At 42.2% G+C, this 16,134-nt stretch overlaps 1 protein-coding gene across 2 annotated transcripts; it reads left to right on the forward strand.

Annotated features, from left to right (window-relative positions):
- The first annotated feature begins 3,909 nt into the window (after window positions 1-3,909).
- Window positions 3,910-15,099, forward strand: LOC110487396 (zinc finger protein 883-like). 2 transcript variants are annotated; one of them, XM_036942380.1, is made up of 3 exons: window positions 3,910-4,476; window positions 13,098-14,057; window positions 14,142-15,099. In XM_036942380.1, the coding sequence occupies exons 1-3, from the start codon at window positions 4,203-4,205 to the stop codon at window positions 14,477-14,479; spliced, it is 1,572 nt and encodes a 523-aa protein (XP_036798275.1). In that variant the 5' UTR covers window positions 3,910-4,202; the 3' UTR covers window positions 14,480-15,099. The 2 variants fall into 2 exon arrangements, with proteins under 2 accessions (XP_036798275.1, XP_036798274.1); XM_036942379.1 differs by having other exon boundaries at window positions 3,911-4,476; window positions 13,098-15,099.
- The last annotated feature ends 1,035 nt before the right edge of the window (window positions 15,100-16,134 follow it).

Consider the following 16,134-nt stretch of genomic DNA (forward strand, 5'->3'; position numbering starts at 1 on the left):
ATAAGTAATGTAAAGAGACGGGGTGTTTCTAACTAAATGCTTGTGTTTCTAGCTCCAACAGTGCAATAACATCAAACTAAATGCTTGTGTTCATAGCTCCAACAATGCAGTAATAAACTAAATGCTTGTGTTCATAGCTCCAACAATGCAGTAATAAACTAAATGCTTGTGTTTCTAGCTCCAACAGTGCAGTAATATCTAACTAAATGCTTGTGTTTCTAGCTCCAACAGTGCAGTAATATCTAACAATTTCACAACAAATACCTAATACACACAAATCTAAGTAAAGGAATAAGAATATACACATCCTAGATCTGAATGAATGAAATATTCTTATTAAATACTTTTTTCTTCACATAGTTGAATGTGCTGACAACAAAATCACACAAAAAGTATCAATGGAAATCAAATTTATCAACCCATGGAGGTCTGGATTTGGAGTCACACTCAAAATTAAAGTGGAAAACCACACTACAGGCTGATCCAACTTTGATGTAATGTCCTTAAAACAAGTCAAAATGAGGCTCAGTAGTGTGTGTGGCCTCCACGTGCCTGTATGACCTCCCTACAACGCCTGGGCATGCTCCTGATGAGGTGGCAGATGGTCTCCTGAGGGATCTCCTCCCAGACCTGGACTAAAGCATCCGCCAACTCCTGGACAGTCTGTGGTGCAACGTGGCTTTGGTGGATGGAGCGAGACATGATGTCCCAGATGTGCTCAATTGGATTCAGGTCTGGGGAACGGGCGGGCCAGTCCAAAGCATCAATGCCTTCCTCTTGCAGGAACTGCTGACACACTCCAGCCACATGAGGTCTAGCATTGTCTTGCATTAGGAGGAACCCAGGGCCAACCGCACCAGCATATGGTCTCACAAGGGGTCTGAGGATCTCATCTCGGTACCTAATGGCAGTCAGGCTACCTCTGGCGAACACATGGAGGGCTGTGCGGCCCCCCAAAGAAATGCCAACCCACACCATGACTGACCCACCGCCAAACCGGTCATGCTGGAGGATGTTGCAGGCAGCAGAACGTTCTCCACAGCGTCTCCAGACTGTCACGTCTGTCACATGTGCTCAGTGTGAACCTGCTTTCATTTGTGAAGAGCACAGGGCGCCAGTGGCAAATTTGCCAATCTTGGTGTTCTCTGGCAAATGAAAAACGTCCTGCACGGTGTTGGGCTGTAAGCACAACCCCCACCTGTGGACGTCGGGCCCTCATACCACCCTGATGGAGTCTGTTTCTGACCGTTTGAGCAGACACGTGCACATTTGTGGCCTGCTGGAGGTCATTTTGCAGGGCTCTGGCAGTGTTCCTCCTGCTCCTCCTTGCACAAAGGCGGAGGTAGCGGTCCTGCTGCTGGGTTGTTGCCCTCCTACGGCCTCCTCCACGTCTCCTGATGTACTGGCCTGTCTCCTGGTCTCCCGCCTCCATGCTCTGGACACTACCCTGACAGACACAGCAAACCTTCTTGCCACAGCTCGCATTGATGTGCCATCCTGGATGAGCTGCACTACCTGAGCCACTTGTGTGGGTTGTAGACTCCATCTCATGCTACCACTAGAGTGAAAGCACCGTCAGCATTCAAAAGTGACCAAAACATCAGCCAGGAAGCATAGGAACTGAGAAGTGGTCTGTGGTCTGTGGTCCCCACCTGCAGAACCACTCCTTTATTGGGGGTGTCTTGCTAATTGCCTATAATTTCCACCTGTTGTCTATTCCATTTGCACAACAGCATGTGAAATGTATTGTCAATCAGTGTTGCTTCCTAAGTGGACAGTTTGATTTCACAGAAGTGTGATTGACTTGGAGTTACATTGTTTTGTTTAAGTGTTCCCTTTATTTTTTTGATCAGTGTATAAATATATGGACGAGCGATGTCAGAGCGGCAAAGACAGATACAGTAGGATAGAATACGGTATATACATATGAGATGAATAATACATAGACTAAGATACAGTAGAATAGGATAGAATACATATATACATATGAGATGAGTAATGAGTATGTAAACATGCAGGAGATCCATGAAGGAAAGATAGTGATGGTGCTCAGTGATGTTGTTGCAAATGGTGGGGAACAACCAATTCCGGCATTTTTAAAATTATTTTACCCTAGTTTTTTCTCCACAATTTCGATACTGTGATGTCTACAGTGCTGTTGGCTGTTCGTCATTGACCTTGTGTAGGCTTAAACACTGGTATACACTGATTTTTAAGGCCATATTGGGTAAAATATCATTTTATCTCTGTTCTTTTTTAGTCAGGTCGGTAAATAAATATAAATTATGGTCCCCTTCTCATTTGCTTCTAAACAGTACCTAAAATTAGAACAGGTCATGGCAGAAATTGTTTTAGTTACTCAGCTCCGTGGTCCTGGAATCCTCTCCTGAACATTTTAAAATTTGATGATCTAGTTTCGTTGGTGGAGCTTAAACACTTGATCGATGTATATATCATAGAAGAGTGTAATTGTTTTTAGGACAGCTGTTTTTAGTCAACAGTTATTGTTGTACTGTGTGAGTGTTTATAGCTTTGTTTAATGTTGTGTTGGTGTACGTAAGTTGTTTTGTCTGAAACGTTGTTTCCCCTGCTGCTATTGGACCAGGTCTCTCTTGGAAAAGAGATGTTATCTCAATGAGAAAAACCTGTATAAATAAAGGTAAAATAAAAAATGTAAATATTGTCTCATTGCTGCAACTCCCCAAAGGGCTCAGGATTCGAAGGTCGAGTCATGCGTCCTCTGAAACATGACCAGCCAAACCGCGCTTCTAAACATCAGCCCGCTTAACCCGGAAGCCAGATGCACCAATATGTCGGAGGAAACACTGTTCACCTGACGACCGAGGTCAGCCTGCAGGCGCCACAAGGAGTCGCTAGAGTAGTAAAGCCCCCCCCCCAGCCAAACCCTCCCCTACCTGGGCAACGCTTGGCCTATAGTGTGCTGCCCTATGAGACTCCCGATCACAGCAGGTTGTGGTACACCCCGGGATCAAACCCGGGTTTGTAGTGATGCCTCAAGCCCTTCGATGCAGTACCTTCGACCACTGCACTACTCGGGTATAAAAAAATGTTTTAACCAATTGCGATGGTTGCTAAAAGTGGGATTTTGACGTTATTACCATTATATCAACACACTTGACACTCCCAACTATCAATGTCTTTGGCACCGTAGACATCAAGTCACTTGACAATAATGTTTCATACAACGTTGCATTCCATGATTGAAAGGTCTATCATTTTCATTGAAGACAATCAAAGTTAACATTCCATAACATTTTAATTCAAGGCTGAGTCTCAAATAGTCTCCTGTCCATTTTAATAGCCGGGCAATGGCACACATTATAGCAAATACATTTTGGGTCTGAATTAAAGGAGCTACAATCATAATTTAATTACATGTTTTAAATAAAATGTCCATAATATCTGCATTAATAGTGGAATGATCGTGTTTCACAATATTCCTAAACATAAAAATATATTATTTATCTTCTATTGTGTTGTTGACTGAATGTTTGTTCATGTGTAACTCTGTGTTGTTGTTTTTGTCGAACTGCTTTGCTTTATCTTGGCCAGGTCGCAGTTGTGAATGAGAACTTGTTCTAAACTGCCTACTTGGTTAAATAAAGGTGAAATAAATAACACATAATAATACATAAAAATGTAGGAGCAGTAGAGACCTAGTCTGTTCATTATGTACATCTACATGATGTATTGTTACACCATGTAGGAGCAGTATAGACCTAGTCTGTTCATTATATACATCTACATGATGTATTGTTACACCATGTAGGAGCAGTATAGACCTAGTCTGTTCATTATGTACATCTACATGATGTATTGTTGATGTATAATCTTTGTCTGAAAATAAAATATGATTCTTAGCTGCGTTTCCCCTCCAGTCAGCAGACGGCGATGTGCGTCTTTCATGCAACGCTGCCAGCGTGACGTATAATCTAGTGGACGGTTCTTCAGAAATAGCTCGTCAACCACCTCCGTAGCTTGCTAGCCAACATAGCCGAAAGATTCAAGCTATTTATACGCTTTCGATGTATATTAGCTACTGTGTTTTAGACACACTTCTGTCGTATCTACTTGTTAACCTATTTAATTTAATATTACGTTATTTTCTATTAGTCAGCTATAGTGGCTGGCTGGTTAAGTTATCTCTAGTCGCTAATGATAGCTAGCTAACATCCCAGACCATGAGCTCCCTAAACTACTCCCCTCCTGTTAAAGAAGAGGGGAAATGCTGGACGGAGAAAGAGGGTCTTTGGTTGAACATTGTCGTGAAAGAGGAGGAGGAAGAGGAGGATGTCACAGTAAAACAAGTGGAGGGTGAGGCTGTTACAGTGGAAGAAGAAGAGAAAGACGTTTCAGTGAAAGAAGAGGAAGATGCTGTTTTTGGAGTGAAGAAGGATGGGGAGATTACTGTCACATTGAAAGATGAAGAGGTGGAGATAGATCTGATTCACACCAGTAAGTATCGCCTTAAATTGGTTTTTAACTTTGTATTTTCGGGGTTGGCTCGTCAATACCTCTTCAACGGAGGGCCCTGGGATGATGACTGATATGTCTAGAATCAGACGACGTAGAGAGCAAGCTACCCCTTGTTTTCTCCGTTCCGTTTCCAAAAAAGTGGCTTAACATATATATTTGAGAAGGGCCTATCTGCTGACCGCAGACTGGGGGGCACGGCATGTAGTGATTTTCATGTAGTGATGATTTACTACACACCGAGCCCCCCAGTAGTGCCATTTGAGAGTTGGGTTGACTACACCAAAGATTATGGATATACTGGCAAGATGTCTCTCCTCTCTAACAAGGGGAGTCGTTGTCCACAAAGCGGCACTGCGGGTTGTCTAGCTCCCGCTTATCCTTTCTTTGGATTGGTGAATACATCTTATTATTGTAAACTATTGTTTATATTCTATAAGGGTTGTTGACGTCCACCGCCTGTATTCAATGGAGAGATGCTAAGCTACTATCATGAATATGCATAGCGATCTGGAGACAACTCCTGTAGTGTTTTTATCAAAGTTGTCGGTATGTCACGTGTCCACTTAACAACTTAATCATTACGAAACTTCTGTTAGATCAAGTAAACCTCGCGTAGCAAATAAGCCATTAATTTTGTTGTTGACCAAATTCAACATTTTCCAAGTTGGGTTGATAATTGTTTGCACTTGGATACAACCTACTGGCATGGATACAACCTACTGGCATGGATACAACCTACTGGCATGTCCTAGAAAGCTAAAGTTGTTAAATTCCTGGATTTTAAATGAATATTTTCCATAATAATGGTAATTTGTGTCTCCCTATCCACATGTGGGATATGTAATATTGGTGCATCACATTATTATAAAATGTATTATATTATACTTTTTTCCCTCATCAATCTACACACAATACCCCATAATGCCAAAGTAAAAACAGGTTTTAGATTTTTTGCAAATGTATTAAAACTATTCCCCATGATAACTAGTCTTCAAATCAAATCTATTTATATAGCCCTTCGTACATCAGCTGATATCTCAAAGTGCTGTACAGAAACCCAGCCTAAAACCCAAAACAGCAAGCAATGCAGGTGTAGAAGCACGGTGGCTAGGAAAAACTCCCTAGAAAGGCCAAAACCTAGGAAGAAACCTAGAGAGGAACCAGGCTATGTGGGGTGGCCAGTCCTCTTCTGTCTGTGCCGGGTGGAGATTATAACAGAACATGGCCAAGATGTTCAAATGTTCATAAATGACCAGCATGGTCAAATAATAATAAGGCAGAACAGTTGAAACTGGAGCAGCAGCACGGCCAGATGGACTGGGGACAGCAAGGAGTCATCATGCCAGGTAGTCCTGAGGCATGGTCCTAGGGCTCAGGTCCTCCGAGAGAGAGCCCTTAGTAATGTAAGATGTACGATCCCAGGATAACTAGCCTCAGAGTAATGTAAGTCTCAGATAGTTTTAACCCATTACAGTCTAAAGCCCTGTCTGAGGGGGAGGTTCTGCTAAGCTATATGGAATTGTTTTAAGAAGGTTTAAACAACATGAAGGGCTTCCCCTGTATTGTACTGTTTTAAGAAGGTTATACTAAGGATCATTTTGCTATTTGATTTTGAACTGTAAGACCTATGGAATTATCAAAAAAAATATTTGTCCATACTTCTATAACTCAGTAAAAGGCACCTGACAGCCCGCTTGGAGTTTGCCAAAAAGGCACCTAAAAGACTCTTACCACAAGAAACAAGATTCTCTGGTCTGATGAAACCAAGATTGAACTCTTTGGCCTGAATGCCTTTTGGCAACCTCCAAGCTGGCTGTCATGTGCCTTTTACTGTGGGGTGGATTCCGTCTGCCCACTCTTCCATAAAGACCTGATCGGTGGAGTGTTGCAGAGATGGTTGTCCTTCCGGAAGGTTCTCTCATCTCCACAGAGGAAATCTGTAGCTCTGTCAGAGTGACCATCGGGTTCTTGTTCCCTTCCCCGATGAAGGCCCTTCTCCACCGATTGCTCAGTTCTGCTGGACGGCCAGCTCTTGGAAGAGTTTTGGTGGCTCCAAACATCTTCCATTTAAGAATGATGGAGGCCACTGTGTTCTTAGGGACCTTCAATGCTGCAGATTTGTTTTTGTTTTTTCGTAACCCTTCCCCAGATTGTGCCTCGACACAATCTTGTCTCGGAGCTCTAAGAACAATTCCTTCGACCTCATTGCTTGGTTTTTGCTCTGACACCTGTGGGACCTTATATAGACACGTGTGTGCCTTTCCAAATCATGTCCAATCAATTGAATGTACCACAGGTGGACTCCAAACAAGTTGTAGATATCTCAAGGATGATTAATGAAAACAAGATGCACCTGAAAGCAATTTTGAGTCTCATAGCAAAGGGTCTGAATACTTATGTAAATAAGGTATTTCTGTTTTTTTTAACCTATTTTCACTTTGTCATTATGGTCTATTGATGACACCCCTCTGAAACAAGGTAGCCATCAGAAAAAAAACTCTTCCTTAGCCTACTCCTCCCGCTGCTGCTGGCCTTTGTAAATTCTGATGTTATGCTCCAAAAGTTTCTGGTAATAGGCTACACCAGCAGTCGTTATGCTCCTATAGTTTCTGGTAATAGGCTACACCAGCAGTCGTTATGCTCCTATAGTTTCTGGTAATAGACTACACCAGCAGCCAGCAGTCAGCATCCTGACAGCTGACACCTACAGCTGTAGGCTATTTGTGAAAGGAATAAGAAGTAAGTCAGGTATTTTGACATTTCCACTGGATCCGCGTATTACGTTTTTCCCTTTCGTGCCGAGTGGTTATCGAAAGGGCGAGAGCTGGAAATATTTTTCACATACTTTGAGGAACTATTCTCATTTGCAATTGATTCTGATTAGACTTTGTTTTTTTGCTGTTTGAGGTGAATAAAGCATTACTTTGAGAAGCTCCAGAACTCAATAGTGGTGGTGCGTTAAGACAATGAGAAATACTATCAGACATCCCCAAAATGGGCACATTTATAGGCCTACATTTGCGTGCAGGCCAGGTAGACCAGTCCTACTACTATATGTGTAATTAGGTGTGCATCATAACTCAACATTGACAGGAGTGTTTCAAACAAAACACAATTAATAAATTGACAAAACTGACGCATCTTGCCGGGTCAGGTCTGGGTGGTCTGCCAGGGGCCGTTTCATTTAGTATTCGTTTAGGTCGGCATGGGGAATGATTGTATTTTCCCATAGTATGTTTTACCGAAGTTGACTGACTGAAAGGGAGTGTAACTTTATGACTATTGTTGGATTCTAAACTTTGAACATTGAGATATTAAAGACATGATAGATCAGATACAGAGTATATAAATGAGTGAGATCTGTAGAAAGACAGAGTGGCTGTGGAATGTGCTGGGTGGACGGGAGGAGATCACAGGATTGGTTTAGGGGAAGAGGATGGACATCTGTGGATTAGGCGAAGGAGGGTTTGAGGTCAGGTCAGATCCCCTGAAGGGAGTAATAAGGGTTTAGTGTCCTGTTACCCTCTTCCTGTTGACCCAGAAGATGTAAGGATTGGAGAGAAGGAGTGTCCAAAGTGTGGTATATATACTTGTGATGGTGAGAACATGTTTTTGTCTGAATTACAGCTGTAACGACCCTTTGGGAAGAATTGAACTTGGTTAATCTTCTCTAGTGTCCATGAGTTATTTACTCTGAAAGATTAGAACCCAACACTATAATTACTGTTCCCTGAAGGAGGGAAACGAGGTGCAACACCTGTTTGGCCCCGCCCCTTCCTGGGTCGGTGAAGAGCCGTATTACTTTTAAGGAATAAACCCGAGCGAGGCGTGAATTTAATAGTATGTTGTACCTAGTTTCCCTGCTTCAGTGAACAGTAGTTATAGTCATAACGTTACGCTTGTCATATGATGAACTTCAACTTAAATACGGATCTTGCTGTTGGACAGTTTTTTTGTATTCTGAAATGCACTTAAACTATGTATGATTTAGTGGCTCCTTATGTTACGCTGGGAAAACAGTTTGTGGGGACATAAATGCTAAATCATTTTAGTGTTTGCTAAATCCAAGTTGGCGTAGCAGTAAGATGAGTTTGTTGTTGTAAATGTTGTTTTTTTTGTCATTTTTTGTATATATTGCAAAATATTTAAATCTCTTTTTCCATGTTTAAATTAATTATACCTTCCGGCAACCCGCCTCACCCAATGTGATACGGATCTGCAATTTTCCGACCTCATAGCTAGAACCTCCAACAGAAGCTAGCCATCAGAAGCTAACCAGCTATTTAGTCATTGTTAGCCACTGCTAGCGGCCTTTACATTTTTAGCTCAGACACCAGCCTCTTTTAGCCTGGATAATACATGCCAGTCTACACAGCGCGATATGACCCTATGATCACTTGGCTATATAGCTGATGCCTGCTGGACTGTTCATTAATCACGGTACTCCATTTAGTTCATTTTGTTTATCTGTCGGCCCCAGCCTCAAACTCAGGCCCCGTGTGTAGTTAACTGACCCTCTCTGCCCATTCATTGCCATTTTACCTGTTGTTGTCTTAGCTGATTTACTGTTGTCTTAGCTAGCTCTCCCAATCAACACCTGTCATTGCTTTATGCCTCTCTAATGTCAATATGCCTTGTATACTGTTGTTTAGGGTAGTTATCAATGTTTTATTTTACTGTGGAGCCCCTAGTTCCACTCATCATGCCTCAGAGAACTCTTTTGCCCCACTTCCCCCACATGCGGTGACCTCACCTAGCATAACTAGTGCCTCCAGAGATGCAACCTCTCTTATCGTCACTCAATGCCTAGGTTTACCTCCACTGTACCCGCAACCTACCATACCCCTGTCTGTACATTATGCCTTGAATCTATCCTACCATGCCCAGAAATCTGCTCCTTTTATTCTCTGTTCCCAACGCACTAGACGACCAGTTCCGATAGACTTTAGCCGTACCCTCATCCTACTCCTCTGTTCCTCTGGTGATATAGAGGTTAACCCAGGCCCTGCGTGTCCCCAGGCTCTCTCCTTTGTTGACTTCTGTAACCGTAAAAGTCTTGGTTTCATGCATGTTAACATCAGAAGCCTCCTCCCTAAGTTTGTTTTACTCACTGCTTTAGCACACTCCACCAACCTTGATGTCCTTGACGTGTCTGAATCCTGGCTTTGGAAGGTCACCAAAAATTCTGAAATTTCCATCCCCAACTACAACATTTTCCATCAAGGTAGAACTGCCAAAGGGGGAGGAGTTGCTATCTAATGCAGAGATGGCCTGCAAAGTTCTATAATAGTTTCCAGGTCTAAGCCTAAACAGTTCGAGCTTCTAATTAAAAAAAATAATCTCTCCAGAAATAAGTATTGCACTGTTGCCGCCTGTTTACAGAACCCCCTCAGCCCAGCTGTGCCCTGGACACCATATGAACCTCCCCAATACACAGTCAGTTAGGTAAGCAAAAGCTAGCTTTTTCAAACAGAAATTTAGCTCCAACTCCAAAAGGTTTTGGGACACTGTAAAGTCCATGGAGAATAAGAGCACCTCATCCCAGCTGCCCACTGCACTGAGGCTATGAAACACTGTTACCACCGATAACTCCATGATAATTGAGAATTTCAACAAGCATTTCTATATGGCTGGCCATGCTTTCCTCCTGGCTGCCACAGCTCCCCAACCCCCGCAGCTACTTGCCCCAGCTTCTCCTTCACCCAAATCCAGATAGCTGATGTTCTGAAAGAGTTGCAAAACCTGTACCCGTACAAATCCGCTGGGCTAGACAATCTGGACCCTCTCTTTCTAAAATGATCCGCTGCCATTGTGGCAACCCCTATTACTAGTCTGTTCAACCTCTTTCTTATCGTCCGAGATTCTTAAAGATTGGAACACTTCTGCGGTCATCCCCCTCTTCAAAGGGGGTGACACTCTAGACCCAAACTGTTACAGACCTATATCCATCCTGCCCTGCCTTTCTAAAGTCTTCAAAAGCCAAGTTAACAAACAGATCACTGACCATTTTGAATCCCACCGTACCTTCTCCGCTGTGCAATCCTGTTTCCAAGCTGGTCACGGGTGCACCTCAGCCACGCTCAAGGTCCTAAACGATATCATAACCGCCATCGATCAGAGACAATACTGTGTCGCTGTCTTCATCGACCTGGCCAAGGCTTTCGACTCTGTCAATCACCGTATTCTTATCGGTAGACTCAACAGCCTTGGTTTCTCAAATGACTGACTCGTCTGGTTCACCAACTACTTCTCAGAAAGAGTGTGTCAAATCGGAGGTCTTGTTGTACGGACCTCTGGCAGTCTCTATGGGGGTACCACAGGGTTCAATTCTCGGGCCGACTCTTTTCTCTGTATATACCAATGATGTTGCTGCGGGTGATTCCTTGATCCACCTTTACGCAGATGACACCATTCTGTATACATCTGGCCCTTCTTTGGACACTGTTAACTTCTTGGTGACAGGGGGGCAGCATTGAGTAGCTTGGATGAATAAGGTGCCCAGAGTAAACTGCCTGCTACTCTGTAGCAGTAGAAGCCTCATTCAAGTTTCTAAAGACGGTTGACATCTAGTGGATGCCGTAGGAAGTGCAACTTTATCCATATCTCAATGTGTATTGAGGTTTGTAAAACTACAAACCTCAGATGTCCCACTTCCTGGTTGGGTTTTTCTCAGGTTTTTGCTATACTCACAGACATCATTCAAACAGTTTTAGAAACTTCAATGTTTTTTCTATCCAATACTAATAGTAATATGCATATATTAGCATCTGGGACAGAGTAGGAGGCAGTTCACTCTGAGCACGCTATTCATCCAAAAGTGAAAATGCTGCCCCCTATCCCAAAAATGTTAACAAACCTCCAAACGAGCTTCAATGCCATTACAACACTCCTTCCGTGGCCTTCAACTGCTCTTAAACGCTAGTAAATCTAAATGTATCCTTTTCAACCGATCTTTGCCCGTACAGCATCACTACTCTGGATGGTTCTGACTTAGAATATGTGGACAACTATAAATACCTAGGTGTCTTGCTAGACTGTAAACTCTCCTTCCAGACTAATATTAGGCATTTCCAATCTAGAATTGGCTTCCTATTTTGCAACAAAGCCTCCTTCACTCACGCTGCCGAACATACCCTCGCAAAACTGACTATCCTACCGATCCTTGACTTCAGTGATGTCATTTTCAAAATAGCCTCCAACACTATACACAGCAAACTGGATGCAGTTTATCACAGTGCCATCCGTTTTGTCACCAAAGCTTCATGTACCACTTCTCTCGTCGGCTGGCCCTCGCTACATATTCGTCTCCAAACCCACTGGCTCCAGGTGATCTATAAGTCTTTGCTAGGCCACCTTAACTCAGCTCAATGGTCACCATAGCAACACCCACCCATAGCACGTGCTCCAGGATGTATCTCTCACTGGTCATCCCCAAAGCCAATACCTACTTTGGCCGCCTTTCCTTACAGTTTTCTGCTGCCAATGAACGGAACGAATTGTAAAAATCACTGAAGCTGGAGATTCTCCCTCACTAACTTTAAGCATCAGCTATCTGAGCAGCTTACCGATCAATGCAGCTGTGCACAGCCCATCTGTAAATAGCCCATCCAACTGCCTACCTCATCCATGTTTTTGACTTTTTTTGCTCTTTTGCACACCAGTATTTCTACTTGCACATCATCTTCTGTACATCCATCACTCCAGTGTTAATTTGTAATTACTTCGCTACTATGGCCTATTTATTGCCTTTACCTTCTTACTCCATTTGCACACACTGTATATAGCCTTTCTATTGTGTTATTGACTGTACGTTTGTTTATCCCATGTGTAACTCTGTTGTTTTTTTGTCGCACTGCTTTGCTTTATCTTGGCCAGGTTGCAGTTGTAAATGAGAACTTGTTCTCAACTGGCCTACCTGGTTAAATAAAGGTGAAATACAAAAAAAGTCTTAATTTTATTAGCAACATCCAAATGTATACTGTCATTAACGTGGTTCTTCAATAATTACACAGAATTCTTAATACTGTAGCAAACATTATATTAAGCAGGACATTCAAACGAGCCTCACAATTATAATCCAAAGTAGTGTGAAATGTACTCATAAGCAACCTGGAAATGGATGTTACTCCCCTGCATTTTCCCCCATTCACATTCAGAATACATTGTGAAAAACTATAATCTTTGCTCACCATTTTTGCTCCTGGCAGCTTTGCTACATCCATAACTATCGGTTTCCTCATTAGCAGGGAGGTGTTTCTGCAATCAACTTGTGTGCTCATCGCCCTCGTCTTGCAATTTTATTAACCACAGAAAGGGGCCTATATTGGAGACCAAAAGTCGTCTGGCACACTGCTTAGGATTTCAACAACATGAATAACTTATTTCTAGTCTACAATCATCAGTGTTACTACTAATGGGAAAACAAGACAAAATGTTACTATTCTTGCTCATTTTAAGACAATTGTCAAATAATTTTAACATTCATTACAGACGTCAATTGTTGTACAACATCATGACTACGCTGTTGGTATCACCTTTTACCGTTGATTACCGCTGTTTGTGGGCCTTTAACCATCGGTCTGTCTTTGTTGTTCACACAGGAGATAGACGGGACTATCGTGGATCCTCTGGGGAGCCTCAACAACCTCATGATGCTGACAAGGTAGAGAAGAGTCTCTCCAGATCAGAACCCCTCAAGAAACACCATCAGAGACCCACAGGGAGGAGAATTCACTGCTGCTCTGACTGTGGGAAGAGATTCACCTCCCCATCAGGCATTAAAATTCATCAGAGAACACACACAGGAGAGAAATCTTATAGCTGTGGTCAATGTGGGAAGAGTTTTAGACAATCTGGAAGTCTGACAGTGCACCAGAGAATACACACAGGAGAGAAACCTTATAGTTGTGATCAATGTGGGAAGAGTTTTACGACATCTGGCTCTCTGACTCTCCATCAGAGAACACACACAGGAGAGAAACCTTATAGCTGTGGTCAATGTGGGAAGAGTTTTGTTAAATCTAGCAAGCTGACTCAACACCAGAGAACACACACAGGAGAGAAACCTTATAGCTGTGATCAATGTGAGAAGAGTTTTAGTACATCTGGCTATCTGACTCTACATCAGAGAATACACACAGGAGAGAAGCCTTATAGCTGTGGTCAATGTGGGAAGTGTTTTGTTCGATCTGACCAGCTGACATTACACCAGAGAACACACACAGGAGAGAAACCTTATAGCTGTGGTCAATGTGGGAAGAGTTTTGTTACATCTAGCTCTCTGACATTACACCAGAGAACACACACAGGAGAGAAATCTTATAGCTGTGATCAATGTGGGAAGAGTTTTGTTACATCTAGCTCTCTGACATTACACCAGAGAACACACACAGGAGAGAAATCTTATAGCTGTGATCAATGTGGGAAGAGTTTTACCACATCTGGCTATCTGACTCTACATCAGAGAATACACACAGGAGAGAAACCATATATCTGTGATCAATGTGGGAAGAGTTTTGTTACATCTAGCTGTCTGACATTACACCAGAGAACACACACAGGAGAGAAACCTTATAGTTGTGGTCAATGTGGGAAGAGTTTTAGTAATTCTGGTGATCTGACAGTGCACCAGAGAACACACACAGGAGAGAAACCTTATAGCTGTGGTCAATGTGGGAAGAGTTGTAGTAATTCTGGTGATCTGACAGTGCACCAGAGAATACACACAGGAGAGAAACCTTATAGCTGTGGTCAATGTGGGAAGAGTTTTGTTTCATCTAGCAAGCTGACTCAACACCAGAGAACACACACAGGAGAGAAACCTTATAGCTGTGATCAATGTGGGAAGAGTTTTGGTCAATCTGGCACTCTTACTCTACACAAGAGAACACACACAGGAGAGAAACCTTATAGCTGTGGTCAATGTGGGAAGAGTTTTGTTTCATCTAGCAAGCTGACTCAACACCAGAGAACACACACATGAGATAAATCTTATAGCTGTGATCAATGTGGGAAGAGTTTTGGTCAATCTGGCAGTACACAAGAGAACACATACATTAGAGAAACCTCTTAGCTGTAACCAGAGATAATCTGATAAAAAATCTCTGATCAAATATCAGAAAATACATACATGGAGTTGTTTCATGATATCAATGAATTAATGTCACAATGTAGAATGTATTGACATTGCAGTAGGAGTATTTTAATGTCACAATGTAGAACCCAAAACGCTATTTCACCCGGAGAGTGAAATCCTGCTGGCCTTTGATGGGGAGAACATCCACGTCCTCTAGGACGTCACCATGGGACTTGGGGCTCTGCATTTTTTTTTTTTCTTACATTTCTCAAAAATGTCAGAAAAACACTTATGTTACTGTGTTTTGGGGTGAAGTTACCAGGGTCGGTCATAAAGATGGCAAACTTCCTAACATAACTAAGTGGATATGATATACACACAAGCTGAAAAATCAGCATTTAGAATCAAGTCTACAATATTGTTAGTTTACCTATGATTCTTTTTAAATTTGTTTTTATTGTACATCATTATTTCAAAAATGTTTAAATGTCATTAAAAGCACTATACAAAGTAAACGTATTATTTATTATGGTCTGACATGTCTGCAGAAATTTTGTAATGTGTTTTGTTTGGTCAATTGCTTTGTAAATATCAATTCACATTTGTTGTGCCACTAAATAAACTTTTATTCAAGTCAATATTGTTATAATGGAGGGAGGGTGGACAGGGAGTTAAAAAATTAACCCCGAAAGGTTCTTTGAGGGACCATTTTAATGGGTTCCCCCACAGTTTCAATTTGAAGAACCCCTAAAGGATACACCAGGAACCTTTTCTTTTTAGAGTCACCTTGTCCAAGAGACATTTACATAGTTATACACAGCCCAATTTGGGGAGAAATGGCAGCCACAACACACAGACCTGATATCGCCCCATAATTCGACATCACGGGCTGAGTGGGTTTGACCAAAGTTATTCTCTTTAGCTACACTTTGTAGTACATTTTTACACGTTAATAAATGTTTCTGATTCCACATTGCCCGTTTTCAAAGGGAGTCATTGGTTTTTAGGGGCAGTCGTTTTGTAGCTATTTGTCTGAAAGTATTTTCTCAGCTGCGATACAAACTCCAGTTGGGAATAGCAAAGCTCCCATTATTGATGAATTCTGAAAATTTTAGAACATCAATTAAAGAACTCAAATCCCCCCATAATCGAGAATAAAGGCTACTATACCTGCTGCCGACTGGGAAAAGCATTGTTCGTTTGATCTAGTCACCGTATCTGCCGTCTGTAGTGTATACCAGCCTGTTTTTAACCTCCATTCCGGGGCCAGGACTTTAAATAACGTGCACGATTTTTTTTCCGGCGTACGACCTCCAGATGGCAGAGACGGGTATTTAGATCCGGCATCGAAGGACCAATTGTTAGTGGAATTCTAAATTCCTCTGTATTATTTTCCCAATCAGAATTAAGTACTCTGTCAATGCATTCTATGGGATCGTAAAACCCATATTATTATTATAGGAATGGACAGAGCCCCAGTCTTAAACTCAGGTAACAGCGTTTATTACAAGAGAGTACTGCCACATACACATTTTTCCACAGGTTATAAACTGAAAATGACG

The sequence above is a fragment of the Oncorhynchus mykiss genome, chromosome 13 (genome assembly GCF_013265735.2).
Source record: "Oncorhynchus mykiss isolate Arlee chromosome 13, USDA_OmykA_1.1, whole genome shotgun sequence".
Taxonomy (NCBI): Eukaryota; Metazoa; Chordata; class Actinopteri; order Salmoniformes; family Salmonidae; genus Oncorhynchus; species Oncorhynchus mykiss.